The following is an 18,800-nucleotide window of genomic DNA, read 5'->3' as shown; positions in this document are numbered from 1 at the left end:
TCTGCTAACAATTCATATAAAAGTTCTACATCAATATTTATTTATTTATTTTATTTTAATTCCATTTATATCCCGCCCTTCTCCGAAGACTCAGAGCGGCTTACAAGCTTAGCAGTAGCCTTCATTCTATGTATATGCCTGCTTATTAGGGCTTTCACACACACACCCCCAAGCGGCATTATTACAAAGTCAGCTTATTGCCCCCAACAATCTGGGTCCTCATTTTACCTACCTCGGAAGGATGGAAGGCTGAGTCAACCTTGAGCCTGGTGGGATGCGAACCTGCACTAATTGCAGGCAGCTGGTGTTACTTAAGGAGGCATTAGCCCACTGCTCCACCAAGGCTCTTTAATCTATTTTCTCCCAAATATGCTTCTTTAAATGCCTTTTCTTCCCAAATACACATTTATAAACCTCTTTTTTAAAAGAAGTTATATATTTTCTTGATTATATTCCATCACGTTGTTGTCAACTCTTAGTGACCATAAAGGTAATTTTTTTATGAAGATAACGTATGCCCCTGGCCTGATATTTTGGGTCTTCCAATGGTGCAGTCACCGCCAGTGAAACTGAATCCATCCACCTGGCTGCTTGCTCATTCTCTTCTCTTTCCTTTCATTTTTTTTCTCCAGTATTAGAGCCTTTTCCAGAGAACTGTCTTCACATAATGTGTCTGAAGTAGGATAATTTGAACATGGTCGCTTGTCCCTTGAGTGGGTTTTATTAATCTGTTTTAATCTATTTTTTAATGTGTTTTAACTTATTCATGGGCATTTGTTTAATCGTTTTTAATTTTTGTATCTTGTTTTTTAATATGTATTGCCCTGTTCACCGCCCTGAGTCCTTCAGGAGAAGGGCGGTATACAAATAAAATTAATAATAATAATAATAATAATAATAATAATAATAATAATAATAATAATAATAATAATAACTCAGTTGATTTTGTTCAATAATCTGTTTATTTGTTTTCTTGATTATCCATAGTATTCTCAGAGATCTTCTCTAGCACCAAAGTTCAAAGATGCCAATGTTCTTCTTATCCTGGTTCTTCAAAGTCCACCTTCTTCTTCCATAGCGTCACAGAGAATACCATAGTTGCACGTTTCTGATCTTTGTAGGTATAGACACGTCGTGGCATTTGAATATCTTCCTGAATGTCTTCATGGCTGATCTACTAAGTGCTAGTCTGCAGTGTATTTCTTGGTTGCTTGTTCCTTTTACTATTTTTGGTTGATCCTAAAAGGCAGAAGGTGTCCACTTTTTTGGTATCTTCATTATCGGTTCTAAGGCTTGTTGTTCTACCTATTGTCACTAGTCTGGGTCTTCATTTTATTTAATTTTAGCCCCATGTTTTCCATTGTGCTCCTTCACTTTTATTACTAGGGCTGGCAGATCCTTTGCATTTTTGGCTATCAGGGTAGTCTCATCAGCATTCTGCAAGTTACTATTGTTTCTTCCTCTGATTTTAAAACCATGGTCAGGTTTTTCCCATCCACCTTCCCTTAATATATAGTTGGCATATAGATTAAATAAATAAGGGGAAATGCCTTATCATAGGCATTTGCCATCCTCAAGCCGGTCTGTTTCAATATGTTCTGTTCATACTGTGGCTTCCTGACCTGTATATAAGTTTCTCACGAGGACAATAAGATGTTCTGAGATTCCCATTTTTCTGAGCACATTTCAGTTTGATGTGATCAACACTATCTACCATCAATTAACTATGTCATGACTTCTTTTTGGTATTCTTTGGCTTTCTTGATTATACTGCATACATCCCCAATAATATCCAGCCTGGCATCTCTTTTTCCATGTAGGACTCTACATTGTGATGAATGATCCTAGGCATTATTTTGCTAGCATGTGAAATTATAAGAACGTTATATTGTTTCCATACAAATATGCAATATTATATTGTTAAGTTTACTTGTTATGGCATTGCAGTATAGATTGACCTTTCACAATCTTCAGTCACTGTGTCATTCTCCTAATATTAAATCAAAATCTGCCTCTCTGAAGCGGCATCTGTTATTCCATGTCCTGCATTGTGGGGTAATACTTTTTTCTCTGTGGCATTCTTTCTGGCATTTGGAAAGTGCTATTATATCTCCACCCAGGAGTCTTTTCTCATGGGCAAACACAGCAGTTCTCTTAACCTCACCTCATAGGATTTGGTTTATAATCCTCTGATTATCCACATGGCTGTGCTTTGTAATTGTTCCAATTTGCATGAATTCTAGAATGTAGTGCTCAGAACTGAGGAAAGTGCCCCAAGGTAACACTCATCAATGCTTGGTAATCTAGAACTATTACTTTCTGCCATTTATATAGAACTTAAATTTCTGTTGATGCCATCTAAATTTGCATTTGTACCTATTAATGTTTAGATCAAGTTGAATTCAAGTATCTCTTTCATGCATATTATTATCAAACCTTGTATGCTTATTCTTATATATGTCCATTTGATTTTTCCTCTAAGTGAGGAACTTCGCATTTGTCTCTATTAAATTTCATTCTACCTAAAATTCAACCAGCGTTCTCTTCACCTTTTTCTCCAAGTCATGAATAAAAATGTCGGAGAGTGCCAGGCCCTTATGGCTTCCCACCTAGCTGCCTATGAACCACAGGGGGCTTTAAAAATAATCAGTTATAGACATGACATCTTGGACAGATGATGATCATCCAGATTTTCTCAGCTCATATCCTTTTCTTTAAAAGCTGTTAGCTATGTTGGAACAAGTCTCATAACTGGCCCTCCATCCTTGGGTGAGAGCAATAGGAGATTAATGAGAAAGTTTTAATTATAATCAATTGCCTAATTTGTTGGGCACCAAAGCAGACAGTTTTTGTTTGGTTCTTCTGCCTGTCTATTTACTTGATAAGCAGATGCAGATGTTTTTGTTGCCCCCTTGCTCCATTTCCATGATCTAAATCCTTCCTTTTGACTATGCTATTAACCTCCAGGAAAGCAATTGCAATTGCAAACATATACTTTTTCCCTGTCTCTTTTTCCTATTGCATAGTGGTATTTGGAATATAAAAGTTTAAACCAGGTTAGTAGAGCAGAAAAGCTTAACTCTTCCCAGGGCGACTGCTCCAATAGCAAATTTTACCCTCATGTAGCTTCTTAAAAGTGATGGAAAAGTTCTAATGAAGAATTTTGATTAACACAGCCACTTTTCCCATTTAAAATAAGAACATACCGTAATCATGTTTTGTTACACACAATTGTGCATAGATTTTTTTTAGAGCCTGTGACACCTTTACCACTTAGTCTTGCCTGTTATTGTGCATCAAAGTTCAGCATTTTGTTTGTGAAAGTGATTTTAGACAAAGCAACTTCCGAGAAGATGTTCACAGTGGATTTCCATGCTTTCAATTATTACTTTAATAAACCTTTAAGATAAGAGCACCAGATAGTGTGAAGGTTTACATTTAATCTTAGTTCCTATTGCTTTTTCAAAACTGGATACAAATGATAGATGTATTAATCTTGAATTGAGGCAGTAATGTCTATCAAATAATGGAAATTCTTCCTGAGCTTAATGAACAATTACTTTCAAGTAATAGTTTCTGAATTACATTAGAAATATCTGTACATTAGTGTAACTGCAGCCATGTACTATTCAATCCCAACAGAGGAAGGACTTTTGAATCAAAGTCTAGGGAATGGAACAAAACATTCTTAATTTGTCATTAATCCATTGTGATTGTACTATTCTAATAGCTTTACTGCTAGTGCAGGTGTAGCTTCCAATATGATAAGTCCTCCAATGTTAGTACATTTTCTGGCAGATTTATCTATTGACTGCAATATTATGATGTGTTTTAGGTGGTTGTGAACTGTGCTTTTCCTTGAAAGAATGAGAAGTAATAAGATGCAGCCCTCATAAATGGTCACCAGGTTATTTGAGAAGGAATCCTTGGAGTTATTGGGAAGGACAGTTCTTCAAGATTCATGGGGAGATGGCATTTGCTTGAGTACGGTTTTGAGCAATAATGGAGCATATATTGTTTCTTACTATTCTCATTGAGGCTGTTTGTCTCAATACTATGATTCCTGTGGGCCATTTGGAAGAATAGATGATTACTTCAGAGGAATAGAATACCTTATGAATTAAATCTTGGAAACCCCCAAGAGTATAATCCATTTGGAGATTATGCATAAATACTATTAAACAGCTAGTTTCTAAAAACTGATTGGATGAAATTTCCTTGTTTGATGCATTCCAGTTGGTTAAACCATTTGGAAACAATCTATAAAAATAAAGAAGCATGTAGAAACTGCCTATTGGGACTGCCTCTAAGGATTTCCATGAAGGATTTTGAATTGGAGATGGTCCCTAATAACATGCAATGACGTTCTATAATCAGAAGGAACTAATACATTACAATGGTCATTCGGTAATCTTCTTATGTTTGAGAAAATAAATATGACAGACTTCAGTCGTGGGATGTGAACAGTTTATTTATTTTCAGCATTTTTATCAAACCTTTTGATATCCAAAGGGACTGTAATATAAAAATAGTAGATAGTACTATTTTATATTACTCTAGTAATATAAAAATAGTAGATAGTACTATTTTATATTACTCTAGTAATATAAAAATAGTAGATAGTACTATTTTATATTACTCTAGTAATATAAAAATAGTAGATAGTACTATTTTATATTACTCTAGTAATATAAAAATAGTAGATAGTCCCAGCTGTCTGACCTGAGGTGAAATAGGGGAAAGGAAAAGCAGAAGTAGAATGAACTCTATAGTGGGTAACTTTAGTTATTACATGAGATTGCCTGCCTTGTTTACCAAAATTCTGGAGGCTGTAGTGTGTCAAGGTACACATTTGACTTTGTTTATCCAGAAATCTGGGCTTTGAGCACATATTTTGCAGTTCAAGAGCCTTATGTAATTGTACCACAACCTAGGAAGGCTACTGTCACACATTCCTATCTCTTTCTGTATCCAAAAAAGTTCAGACCTGCTTCCTAGATTAGGTTCCACTTTCATTCTGTGGATCCTCAAGCATTGTTGGCAAATGTTCGTTTGATTCAATTAGACATGGTACAGTGGAATAACTCACTTTCAGAGAGCATATTCTCACGGACAAATGTAAGCCTGCAAATATCCATGCATCTTTTCTTGCTCATTGGCATGCATTGCTTCCTCCTCTAGTTGCTGAGGATACCTTGGAGCTCTTTCCATCATTGTCTGCCAGATTGCCCCTAGTCCACAGTGACTGAAGTGACAGCATGACTGCCAGGTAGAAGAAGGCTACTGGAATCCTGATGAGTTAATCTCATCACTTTATCACAAGGCACTTACAGAAATTGCAAGGTGGTGTGAGTAGCTCTTTTCTTCTGGCAGACAGCCCAGGACTCATAAAAGAAATTGACAGACTTTGTGATGGGGTAAAAATAAAATAACAACAGAGCAGAGCACTTTGTTAAATATTTGAAGACAATAGTTTATCTTGTCCTGGAATTGCTTGCTTGTGGGGAATACATCATCTGCTTTTGTAGGTTTTTCCTCAGATAAGAGCAAGGATGGGAGAGAAATTTATTTTCTTTTAATACAAACTTAATATAAAATTTTCAGAATACAAACCACAAAGCCGTTTCCTTTGGCTCACAATTATTGCATTGTAGTTTTCCAATCATAAAATGCATGCATGATTGAACTAGAAAGTAATAAGGCATATATGCAGAACATTTGCTTGCAACAGTGCATGAATTGGGGATGTACAAAAATGGATATAAATTTTGTGCAGACTTAAATTTATAAATTGACATAGCAGTAGGAAAAATGCATTTTTTTTCTTGAAACTGCTTATTGCTGTGTATGGGGATCCTTACAGGCTGATCCACTTTCATTCATAAATAAAATGTCCTTGCCCACCTTGCAGGATGTTGTCTTTACAGTATAAATACACACAAGGTCACCTAATGTGCACTAATATTTTGAGAGTGTTTGCCTAGATTCTTCTTTTTGAATGAGGTGTATTTCAAAAGTCACAATCTGATTAATTGATATTACTTAAAGCAATATTTAAACAAAAAAGCTCCAACTTACTGGCTGGTAAGATTTGGGGTGTGTGTATGCATGCAATTCTCTCTCTCTCTCTCTCTCTCTCTCTCTCTCTCTCTCTCTCTCTCTCTCTCTCTCTCTCTCTCTCCCTCCCTCCCTCCCTCCCTCCCTCCCTCCCTCCCTCCCTCTCACACACAAAAAACACATACTCACTCAATCACTCTCTCTCTCACACACACACTGTGTGGAGCAGACTTGGGATTAGGCAGAGTGTGGAGAAGGGTCATTCCACTAGTTTACTGGTGGAAAAGTAGTTTGGGAAGAGTAGAATGGCTGAACATCAACTTCCAGTATGGGCTGGGAATTGTAATTGTAATTCAGATATACTAGGAGATCCATAGATTTCTAACCCCTGTAATAACCTAACAATGTCCAGTTGTATAATGACGTCACTGGACATAGCTTTTCCTGTATGAAATTGCTTGTGCATTAAATATACTTTGCAGGAACTGCATTCTGAGATTTGTAAAAAAGGAAAAGAAATGAACTGAAAGATAAAAGGCAAGAATATGGAAAAGGCAAATTTACTGTGCTTTTTTTAAAAAAAATTCTACCTTCTTTATGCATATAAAAAGGCAAAGATTCAAAATTGAAATGCAGTGGCAAGGCAATCCGTCCATTCAGCTGAAAACTTGAAAAAAAAAAAGCTTGCAGCTGAATGGACTTGCAGTTGCACTTGCCACTGCAGTTCAAGTCTTAACTGGAGATCAAGCCTGCATTTCAGTTTCCAGCTTTTAGAGATATTTAATACTGCCCTGATTATTGAAATTACTGTGCAGTGCCAGATCGTAGACTCAATGGAAACAGATGCACATAGACCAATCTCTCTGTATCCTGAATGTAAATCTATAGTAGCAGCAAGACTGTCAGATACAGCTCAGCAATGGAGAAAACAGCTGCTCCTGTTGATCCTAAGTGGGTCCTAACTTCTTATGTCAATTAATCGAATCATATTTCTTTCAATTGCTGCACGTTTCAATCCATTTGAGTCTGTCCTTTAAAAAGACAGAAATGTTATATGGTAGGCCCCTCCTTACCACAGAGCTGCAGCGGAGGACCCTTGTTTGATCATTCTGACTCCTGACTTGAAAGGGAAACTGTTTTGGGGCAATCCAAATGACCCGTAGATAGGGCGCGCAACTTGGGGGTCCTTCTAGATTCACAGCTCTCTTTAGAAGAGCATATTGGAGCTGTGACTAGGGGGGCCTTTGCCCAGGTTCGGCTGGTGCGCCAGTTGCGACCCTATCTAGACCGGGATGCCTTGCGTACAGTCACTCATGCGCTCGTGACTTCTCGTCTAGACTACTGTAATGCTCTCTACATGGGGCTGCCCTGAAGTCCACTCGGAGACTCCAACTGGTGCAGAATGCAGCCGCGCGAGTTGTGCTGGGAGCTTCCCGATACTCCCATGCTACACCTTTGCTCCGCGAGCTGCATTGGCTGCCGGTTGCTCTCCGGGTGAGGTTCAAGGTGTTAGTGATGACTTACAAAGCCCTACATGGCATGGGTCCGGATTACCTACGGCAACACCTGCGGCCGGCGTCAACTTCCCTCCGTCCAGTGCGCTCCCACAGAGAGGGCCTCCTCAGGGTGCCTCCGATCAAGGAATGTCGATTGGTGGCCCCCAGGGGGAGGGCGTTCTCTGTGGGCGCGCCAGACCTTTGGAACCGCTTGCCGGTTGAGCTCCAAACGGCCCCAGACCTTTGCTCCTTTCGGCGCGATCTCAAAACTTTTCTTTTTGAACTAGCTGGCCAGGTCTGATGGGTTGGGGCTGGGTTTTATAATCGGTTTTAACTTTTAATATGTATTAATTTATTACGGGCATTGTAGTTTAATTACTTTTTAATTTTTGTATCCTGGTTTTTATTATGTATTGCCCTGTTCACTGCCCTGAGTCCTTCGGGAGAAGGGCGGTATACAAATTAAATTATTAAATTAAATTATTAAATTTCCTCCTCACCCAGCAAATAGCTGTTCTTTCATATTAACGCCTGCATCATCTTCTGTGAGGCTTCATCCTGTCTATCACAGTTCTTCTCTCTGACATAGTTCAGTTTTGTATTTAATGCTTCACTGCTGAAAGAGTAAGAATTACATACCCTGCAATATGCTAACTTTCAGATTTGTAAAAAGAAAGCACCTCTCTTTGCAGGTATGTGAAAAGGCAACATCTGACCAGGCCGACATCAAAGCATTTGCACAACATTCCTGACTCTTCCTTTGCAACATAATCTTCCAGTTCTCTTCCCCACCTTAGAAATCCACAATCCCCTCTTCCAACAAACCCATATTTCTCTCATTCTAGGGAGCAGACCTCTGGGCAGAGACCGTGCCATTTCTAGATTTAATTATTTCACCTTAAGGATTAATTTATGCTGATGCATCATTTAGTGTGATGCTGCAGTTGTCTTATTATGCCTTTGAATTGTTTTAATGACATTTTATATGGTTTTATTGGCTTGTTTTATTGCATCTTCTTTGGTACTAATTTTAATGAAAAGTAGGCTAAATTTGATATAAATAAATACAAAAATAAAATATTTCTCAGGCCATTTTGTACCTCTTGAGGCTTCCATTTCCTATGAGCCTCTTAAGCAAATTCTTTGAACGCATGAAAATTACTACTTGCTAATATATCAGAGAGTTATTTGTATCTGTTAGCTTGTTTAATTCGCCTTTCTCCGATGCCTGTTTTGGAAAGGAAAACTGAGGGGAGCAGTTTTGATTGCAGAGATGATCTTTATAGTCAACTGCTCATTGTCCCAGTATAGCATCAGATCTAAGATCAAACGCGTGGACTCAGTGAGCTTTCTGATCATTCCCCCCACGCCACCAAGGTTGCCTGATACAGCATGTACTGTAGTTTGATTTTGGGAGAAGGTCTAGAGTGATCTCTGATTTTTGAACGACCTCATGTTACTGAGGACTGATCCTTGTTTCCAAACAGATTCCCCCCCCCCCGCTTTAGATCAAAGCGAACTTAATGGGGAAAACCATGTTTGCTCATTTACATGTCATCACTGTTTGTATTTGCTGGATAAAAGAAGTCTAATCCGTGTGAGCTAGAAACAACTATAAACTGTTCAGTTTCCACTACTTTATTCATTTTAAGTCCATTATATGGCATATGTCAGGTGTAAAATGTCCCACAATGCTCTAGAAACTGTGGAATTAAAATGGCAGTAATGTAGGAAGGGGCACCCAGGAAAGCCCTTTCGTTGACAAACTTCAAAAATCTCCTTCATACCTTCCGCACACTGTCATTTAAAACACTTTCCCCCAACCAATCCTTCCTTCCTTTGAGATCACACAACTCCATGATAATTCTGGGTGTCATCAATAAATATAATACAGAACCATAAAAAAGCAGAAATGATGGTAAGAACTTATGATACAATGGGTAGGAACAGCGACAAGAAGGTCCAAAAACAGAGAAAACCTGCTTCCTGGGTCACATCAGATGATATTATTTGATCGATGAAACATGCCAACTTTGTCTAATCAAACAGGCAGAAAGATATCAGAGACAGATAGCCTGGCCTTATGCCACGAAGGGTTTTTTAAGTGGTAACAAACAGTCTGAATTGGACCTGGAAGCTAACTGGCAGCTAGTACAGCTCATAGAGCAGGGGTATGCCCATTACTGCTTATGCCACTGCATTCTGGACCAACTGAAGTTTCTGGATGGTCTTCAAGGACAGCCCCGTGGGATGATTAGGACATAAATGACTGGAGGCTCTCCCAGTACAGGAACAAGTTCAGCTAGCACACAAGATGAACTTGCATGAAGGCCTTCCTAGCCATAACTGCAAATTGTGCTCAAGCAGTAGTTGCAACTCTGGGAAAACTCCAAGACTTCACCAATCTCAAATGGAGAAGTGCTAACCCATCCAGGACCTAACCATTAGGTTAGGTTTGCTGAGTTGAGAGAAAAGTGCATGCAATGGAGGAAAGTAACAAAGTATTTAAAAAGCAAAACAAAGCTTTAAATTAATGTAAAGAAGTGAGTGATGGATAAGGAAGAATAGCATTCCACTTGCAATAATCTGTTCCAGTTCAGGAGGTGAAATAGGGTTTCTGCATTTTATTTCCTCAGCAATAAATGTAATTGTATTTGAGAAAATGGTATCAGAAAAGTAGTTAATTATAAATGGAATATGAACTAACAGTGTAATATGGTTTCAAAAACAAGAAATACAATTTGAGACTGAAGAGATTAGGAATGTGTAGCCTTTAAAAGACAAGACTGGGAGAGGTTATCAAAATATCAAGCGTTGTTCTCTATCATCCCAGAGTACTGACTGGAAAATAATAATCTTAAGTTACTGGAGGACTAATTCTAATTGAATGGTAAATACTTCTGAACATTAGGAGCAGTTTAATATGTAATTAGATGTCATCAGAGAGAGGTGGTGGATTCACTTACACTGAATGTGTCCAGTAAGAATTGAGATAATCCCTTGCTATGCGTGCTTTAATTTGGATTCTTGCATGAAGCAAGGGTTGGATACTTTCAGTCTAAGTCCCCTTTTCCAATGTTATATTACAGCCTGGAATGGTATCCAGAAGGTTGATCCTCCTTTTATACACATAGTTTCCATCTTTCTAGAATCACTCTCTAAGTAGAGAGTAGAGAATTTTTTCCCTACACTGCAGTTACTAATATTGAAGGGAATGCAATAAATAATTTAATTTAATTTAATTTAATAATATTTCTATACCGCCCTTCTCCCGAAGGACTCAGGGCGGTGAACAGGGCAAGAATAAAAATACAGAATTACAAAAGTTAAAACAAGATTAAATAAATGCCCAAAATAGTATTTTGTCATGAGTTCATTCAGCCACAGTACTTGTTCTGATAACTGTACTGTTTCTGAATTCAGGTGCGAGACTATATATTTTATACCAAGAGGAAGTTCAGGTCCTCATGAGAAAATCTGACAGTGCAAAGGAAGTCAAAGGGAAGGAAATGGGATTGGATGGGTGTCATTGCTGGAGATTTCATAGAGTAGCAGCCTGGAGGTCTGAAAATTGTTTGACTCTCAGAATCGTCTCTGATGGATCAGCTTTTCATTTCATTCATACCTTTTCATTTCATTCATAACCCCAGAATCCCTCCCTTTTGATTTGTTCTTTACCGAATTGTTAAGGCAGACCCATCAGAGGGATCTTACAACAATGGCAGGAAAATTCACAAGTTTGGTTTTAGACTGGAAAGATGTTTTTTAGAGCAGCCCATTAAAATCTCTTTTATCTTTTATATAATTTAATTGTGCTGATTTGTTTGATGTTTCCTTTGGACACTTTGTTCAAAAGCCACTAACACCACAAACTAAGACGATGAAAAAGGGAAGTACTTTTAGTTTTCCCAGCTGTTTCCTTGCTGAGTTTTAGCCTGTGCACACAATGTTTTTATTTTGGTAAGAAAGCAAGATAAATTAATACTTGATTGCCCAAGAACTCTGGCATTTCTTTCTCCATCAATCTCATCAAACCTCATTCCATGCAAAGGGCTTTTGCAAACTACTGTGAAATAGTCTTGATTGCCAGAGTTAATCAAAGCCAAGATAAATTTAAAATTGTGTTTACGTAATTGTGTTTGTATGAATGTGTCCAAGAGAAGGAAAGAAATATTTGCCTCCAGATATATAGTTCAGCTTTAGACTTAATTATGTTTGGGCAGCCTCTTCATGGATTACTGCCTTGTCGTGGCGAAGGGGCTTGCATAATTCAATGAAGCTATGAGCTATGCCGTGCAGGGCCACCCAAGACAGACAGGTCATAGCAGAGAGTTTTGACAAAACGTGATCCACTGGAGAAGGAAATGGCAACCCACTCCAGTATCTTTGCCATGAAAACCCTATGGACAGTACCAAAAGGCAAAACGATATGACGCTGGAAGATGAGCCCCTCAGGTCAGAAGGTGTCCAATATGCTACTGGGGAAGAGCAGAGGGCTAGTACTAGTAGTGCCAGAAAGAATGAAGCGACTGGGCCGAAGCCGAAAGGACGCTCAGCTGTAGATGTATCTGGTGGTGAAAGGAAAGTCCGATGCTGTAAAGATTTTTTCTCCATAGGAACCTGGAATGTAAGATCCATGAATCAAGGAAAGCTGGACGTGGTCAAACAAGAGATGTCAAGACTGAACATCGACATCTTAGGAATCAGCGAACTAAAATGGACAGGAAAGGGTGAATTTAATTCAGATGACCATCAGGTATACTACTGCGGGCAAGAATCCCTCAGAAGAAATGGAGTAGCCTTCATAGTCAATAGAAGAGTAGCAAAAGTAATACTGGGATACAATCCCCAAAATGACAGAATGATCTCAGTTCAAATCCAAACCATTCAATATCACAGTAGTCCAGGTCTATGCCCCAACTACCGGTGCTGAAGAGGATGAAATTGACCGGTTCTATGAAGCCCTACAGCACCTTATAGAACTAACCAAAAAATGATGTCCTTATCATCATGGGGGATTGGAATACTAAAGTAGGAAGCCAAAAGATAACCGGAATAACAGGCAAGTTTGGCCTTGGAGTACAAAATGAAGCAGGGCACAGGCTGATAGAATTTTGTCAAGAGAATACTATGGTCATAGCAAACACTCTTTTCCAACAACCCAAGAGACAGCTCTACAGATGGACATCACCAGACGGTCAACACAGAAATCAGATTGACTATGTGCTCTGCAGCCAAAGGTGGAGAAGCTCTATATAGTCAGTAAAAACAAGACCAGGAGCTGACTGTGGCTCAGACCATGAGCTTCTCGTTGCAAAGTTTAGGCTTAAACTGAAGAAAGTAGGGAAAAGCACTAGGCCACTCAGGTATGAATTAAATCATATCCCTATTGAATATACAGTAGAGGTGACAAATAGATTTAAGGAATTAGATCTGATAGACAGAGTGCCTGAAGAACTATGGACAGAGGTTCGCAACATTGTAAAAGAGGTAGCAACTAAAACCATCCCAAAGAAAAAGAAATGCAAGAAAGCAAAATGGCTGTCTGAGGAAGCTTTGCAAATAGCTGAGGAAAAGAGGGAAGCGAAAGGCAAGGGAGAAAAAGAAAGATACGCCCAATTGAATGCAGAATTCCAGAAAATAGCTAGAAGAGATAAGAATGCCTTCTTAAATGAACAGTGCAAAGAAATAGAAGAAAACAATAGAATAGGGAGGACTAGAGTTCTCTTCAAGAAAATTGGAGAGATGAAGGGAACATTTCATGCAAAAATGGGCATGATAAAGGACCAAAATGGCAGGGACCTAACAGAGGCAGAAGAGATTAAGAAGAGGTGGCAAAATTATACAGAAGAACTATACAAGAACAAGCTTAATGTCCCTGATAACCACTATGAGGTGGTCACTGACCTCGAGCCAGACATCCTAGAATGTGAACTGAAGTGGGCCTTAGAAAAGCTGAGCAACAACAAAGCTAGTGGAGGTGACAGTATTCCAGCTGAGCTATTCAAAATCTTAAAAGACGATGCAGTAAAAGTGCTACACTGAATTTGCCAGCAAATTTGGAAAACTCAACAGTGGCCACAGGATTGGAAAAGATCAGTTTACATTCCAATTCCAAAGAAAGGCAGTGCCAAAGAATGTTCAAACTATCACACTATTGCACTCATTTCACATGCTAGTAAAGTTATGCTTAAAATCCTACAAGCTAGACTCCAGCAGTATGTGGATCGAGAACTACCAGAAGTATTCGAAGAGGCAGAGGAACTAGAGATCAAATTGCCAACATACGCTGGGTCATGGAGAAAGCTAGAGAGTTCCAGAAAAATATCTACTTCTGCTTCATTGACTATGCTAAAGCCTTCGATTGTGTGGATCATAACAAACTGTGGCAAGTTCTTAAAGAGATGGGAGTACCAGACCATCTTATTTGTCTCTTGAGAAACCTCTATGTGGGTCAAGAAGCAACAGTGAGAACTGGACACAGAACCACTGCAGAGCACATCATGAGAAAGGCAGGCCTAGATGAATCAAATGTTGGAATAAAGATTGCTGGGAGAAATATCAGAACCTAAGATATGCAGATGATACATATCACCCTGTTGACATCACCCTGTCAACAAAAGTGTGTATAGTCAAGGCTATGGTCTTCCCAGTTGCAATGTATAGCTGTGAAAGTTGGACCATAAGAAAGGCTGAGCGCCAAAGAATTGAGGCCTTTGAACTATGGTGCTGGAGAAGACTCCTGCGAGTCCCTTGGACTGCAAGGCGATCAAACTGGTCAGTCCTAGAAGAGATCAACCCTGACTGCTCTTTAGAAGGCCAGATCCTGAAGTTGAAACTCAAATACTTTGGCCACCTAATGAGAAGGAAGGACTCACTGGAGAAGAGCCTAATGCTGGGAAAGGTTGAGGGCAATAGAAGAAGGGGAGGACAGAGAATGAGGTGGCTGGATGGAGTCACTGAAGCAGTAGGTGTGAGCTTAAATGGACTGCAGAAGATGGTAGAGGACAGGAAGGCTTAGAGGAACATTGTCCATGGGGTTGCGATGAGTCGGACATGACTTCGCAGCTAACAACAAAACAATGTTTGGGCAGAAGGATGCTCTTTGGATAGAAACATGCTTTGCATCATTTCACAGTGTAGTGAGTAGCCCAATTGTTCATGTGCTTTCCAAGTCATTCTGAAGAATGAAGCTAAACTATTGCCCTGATAGTTCCACTATTTCATCTGTCTTAAAGATGGAACTATTTATTGAAATTATGTATCTCCAAACATTTTTACTATAAATCAGTGTGAATGAATGAATGAATGAACCTTTATTGTCAAAGTACAACCATGTATACATTGAGATTGGCTGAGCCTCCCTTCGTGCCCCCACCCCGCAGCTTACAGTGACACAAACCCTCCATCTTATTACACCATGTGAACTAATTGCACAACACACCAGCCTCGCAAGTCAATTATGCATAAAGTTTATAAAAATTATTTCCCGTTCAAAAGCCTAACAGCCCATGGATAAAAGCTGTTTTTCAGCCTGTTGGTGCGGCTGGCTATACTCCTATATCTCCTACCCGATGGTAGGAGAGTAAAGAGATAACGTCCAGGGTGTGAGTCATCCCTGAGAATTTTCCTCACTCTTCCAAGGCAGCGAGCCCTGGCGATGTCATCCAGTGGTGTCAGGGGACAGCCCACAATGTCTTGTACTGTGCTCACCACCCTCTGTAATGCCTTCCTATCCGTGGCTGTCAGACCAGCATACCAAACCATAATACCATACGAGAGGACGCTCTCTATAGTAGACCGGTAAAAGAGGGTCATAAGCCATTGTTCTATCCTGTTCTTCCGCAAGACCCTGAGAAAGTGAAGCCTCTGTTGGGCCTTTCTGGCCACCTGGGTTGTATTAACTTTCCAGGTCAGATCTTCACAGAGGTAGACTCCCAGAAATTTAAAGGAGGAAACTCTCTCCACACAATCCTCCCCAATGTAAAGTGGGGCAGGTTCCTCCTTTTTCCTCAAGAAGTCTAGCACCATCTCTTTCGTCTTGCTGACGAAAGAGCCAATTTCAACCAATTTCTCACTGGAGACTGAGGAGGAGATTCAAGTGGCAACTCCTATTGTGTTACAAAGCTGTCCTTGGGCTGGTTACCCTTCCTTATATTAATGTACCATAAAGCAGCCAAGAGGGGGTAATGGAGGCTCCCTGGGAAATGACCAGGATTCACACCCACCATTTGAGATTGTTCTATCCCAAGATAAATAAATAAATAAATAAATAAATAAATAAATAAATAAATAAATAAATAAATAAATAAAGTGCAATGTTTTATTTATACCCCTATATTTTGACATATTGGGCCCAATATAGTAATCCTCACACAATGTTGTCATTAAGATATTTAAAGGGCAAAAAAATGAATTGGTCCAAGGAGCATACGTAGATTGGTGCTCCTAGTCTTCTAATTCCTCTGATTCCAGCAGAAAGATTTTGATCAGTGTTCTAGTTTCTATTTGTTTTCAGGGCATGCTTACATCTGTCCTCACTTTTGTTTTCCTTATTTACAGGGAACATTGAATATAGTTGTCCAGCAACCAATGAGTGTGAAATCACAAAACGGAGGCGCAAGTCCTGTCAGGCCTGTCGTTTCATGAAATGCCTCAAAGTGGGGATGCTGAAAGAAGGTAAGGTGGGCTGCAGTGCGCCTTCTGTCTGAATATAAAAGCAAAACAAAATAGAAGAATGGTTGAAAAATGAACAACTCCATTAATCTGATCTCACCGTCTCTTGCCTCAGAATGTGGAGGATCCTATAAGGTCTTTAGATAATGGAATAGTTAGGGAGATTTTTAAAAAGTCAAGATTGAACGGTGGCTCAGTGGGTTAGGACGCTGAGCTTGTCAATCAGAAGGTCGGCAGTTTGGCGGGTCGAATCCCAAGTGCCGTGTAACAGAGTGAGCGCCTGTTACTCATCCCAGCTTCTGCCAACCTAGCAGTTCGAAAGCACATAAAAATGCAAGTAGAAAAATAGAGACCACTACGGTGGGAAGGTAACCGCGTTCCGTGCGCCTTTGGCGTCTAGTCATGTCGTCCACATGACCATGGAGACGTCCTCGGACAAGCGCTGGCTCTTCGGCTTTGAAACGGAGATGAGCACCGGCCCCTAGAGTTGGAAACGACTAGCACGCATGTGCGGGGGAACCTTTACCTTTACCTTTATTAAAGCAGTATTGTGGTTTGCAGGATTTCAGTCATAGCCATCATCTTGATTTTCTTTTTACTAACCCCAACATTAAATAATATTTGGCCAGGGGTATGTGTGTATATAGGCCATCAGCAGATAAGTGTTGATGATGTTCTGGCTTACCATCATCATATATTGTCACTTCTTTTAATCTGACATGCTGTTTGCATTTATATTTTGGTTATTTAAGTTACATTTTTGTAAACTACCATGAGTAAAATAAATAAATACTCTATAGAAACTCATCACAGAGAAATCATTTTCTTGGTTTTGCTGTACGGAGTTGGAGAAAAAAAATACTTTTTTTCTACAGATTCTGTTTCTCAGATGAGCAGGCAAAGATCTCATTTGTGAAACAGCCTTCACTTGCCCATTTATTATTAGGGCAATTCCTTTATTAAATCCTCTACAGAATACAGCATGCAAGCTATTGAGTCCTCAGGGCTTCATCATCTGCAGCAGCAGGTGTGAAGAGGAAAACAGGTTAAAAGATGGATGATGTTAGAGCGATTGAGTCTCTGTATTGTTACTTTCAAGATGCAATGAGTAAAGAGGTAGCAGCCATTCAAATTAGGCTGTGCTAGATATGGTGAAAGTTTCAGATTGCATCTAGGACTGCCCTGAAGAATACTAAGATGAGAAACATAATTAGGATATCCCTTTTTAAAAAGGGGGGAAGGGGAAGTTAGATTCTGCTTGCTATCTGTATCTGTCTTATTTGACGTAAATGGGTACTTGGACAGAAAGGGGAAAAAAGATCAGAATGAAACTAGACCATTTTTGTATTTTAAAAGCTGGAGATTTGTCTCTTCTCACAAAACTGTTCCTCTATGATTCAGAGATACAGTACTTGAAATGTAACCTGATGGTGTTGGTTATTTCAAACTCCCCACATAAGACAGACAGTAAAAAGCTGCAGGAAAATTTGGAAAGTGGAGCCATTGGTATTCTTAGGTGTTATTATTTATTTTTTTTAAAAAATAGATCTGGACAGTTGACTGAAGCATGAGTGGAAATCAACATTTTTCATACTTGATAACACATGCAACTCTCACCACAGCCCTCCAGTCCCACCCATGTATCATCTATATATTATTGTTGGCTTACTGAGGAATAATTTTTGACATCCCCAAAGAGAAAAAACAGGAGATAAGGTTTGTCATTGGCAAATAGGGTCAACGGAAGCTGATATTTCAGGTGAAATGGAAAAAGTAAGGTTCCAAAGGGACACTTCAAGACTATGAAAGGCTACCCTTGTGATGTAGATACTGGGATTGGAGAGCAATGCGGAAAGTGAGTAAGAGACAGAGGCAGGAAGGGACAGAGTGAACAATCAATAGGTTTCTCAGATATCGTGGCTGTTTTCTTTAAGAGAGTCCTAATCAATGCACTATAACTAAAAGGATGTATGAGCATAGAACCATCTCAGCTGCTTCCATTTTTACACTGCAGAGTAGAGACTCACTGAGATACCTAAAATTTTAAGTGGAAAACTACCTATTTAAATTCAGAGATATAAGTCCAGAGCACATGTATTCAGTATGTTGGTTTTGTGACCTACAATTAATCATCTTTCTCACACACAAAAATCAGTTAATATTCCTTCAGGGGATTTAAATCTGAAGAGATTGTCCAAAGTGGCATAAAATATTTTTGCTCAACATACAGTTTTGCTCTCAGAAATCACCCTGGAGGAAAAAAAAAATTGGTTCCAGGTTTTGGCCAGGAGAATTTGACCTTGAAGCATGCTTGAAATAGGGAAAACATATTGGAAGACACTAGATATTGACAAATTCTGCTATTATTTTAATAAAACCAGGAGACACACTAATGGATAACTGAGATCAAATGTCATGTATGCATATTTCTTTTTTTCAGTTCATATTTCTGTATTATGCTGAGGCCATTCTTTTGTGATCTTGAACTTCTAAAGTACTGATGAAGGAAAAAAATGCTACTCTGAATATTTCCTCGGTGAGAGAGAGAGTTGCTAGAAAACTTTGAATACC

At 39.2% G+C, this 18,800-nt stretch overlaps 1 protein-coding gene across 4 annotated transcripts in view; it reads left to right on the top strand.

Moving 5' to 3' along the window:
* ESRRB (estrogen related receptor beta) overlaps positions 1-18,800 on the top strand; it is a gene marked incomplete at both ends in the record, with an annotated part of 107,588 nt that overhangs the window by 56,481 nt on the left and 32,307 nt on the right. For 3 of the 4 annotated variants that reach the window (XM_083375532.1, XM_083375531.1, XM_083375534.1), the window contains one exon: positions 16,116-16,232. The exons of the other annotated variant lie outside the window; for it this stretch is intronic. In XM_083375532.1, coding sequence (XP_083231658.1) covers positions 16,116-16,232 — 117 coding nt within the window. The remainder of the gene's footprint in view (positions 1-16,115; positions 16,233-18,800) is intronic. 4 annotated transcript variants of the gene reach the window in all.

Source organism: Vipera ursinii (assembly GCF_947247035.1).
Source record: "Vipera ursinii genome assembly, chromosome: 1".
NCBI classification, from domain to species: Eukaryota; Metazoa; Chordata; class Lepidosauria; order Squamata; family Viperidae; genus Vipera; species Vipera ursinii.
This window is presented reverse-complemented; position numbering and strand designations above follow the sequence as displayed.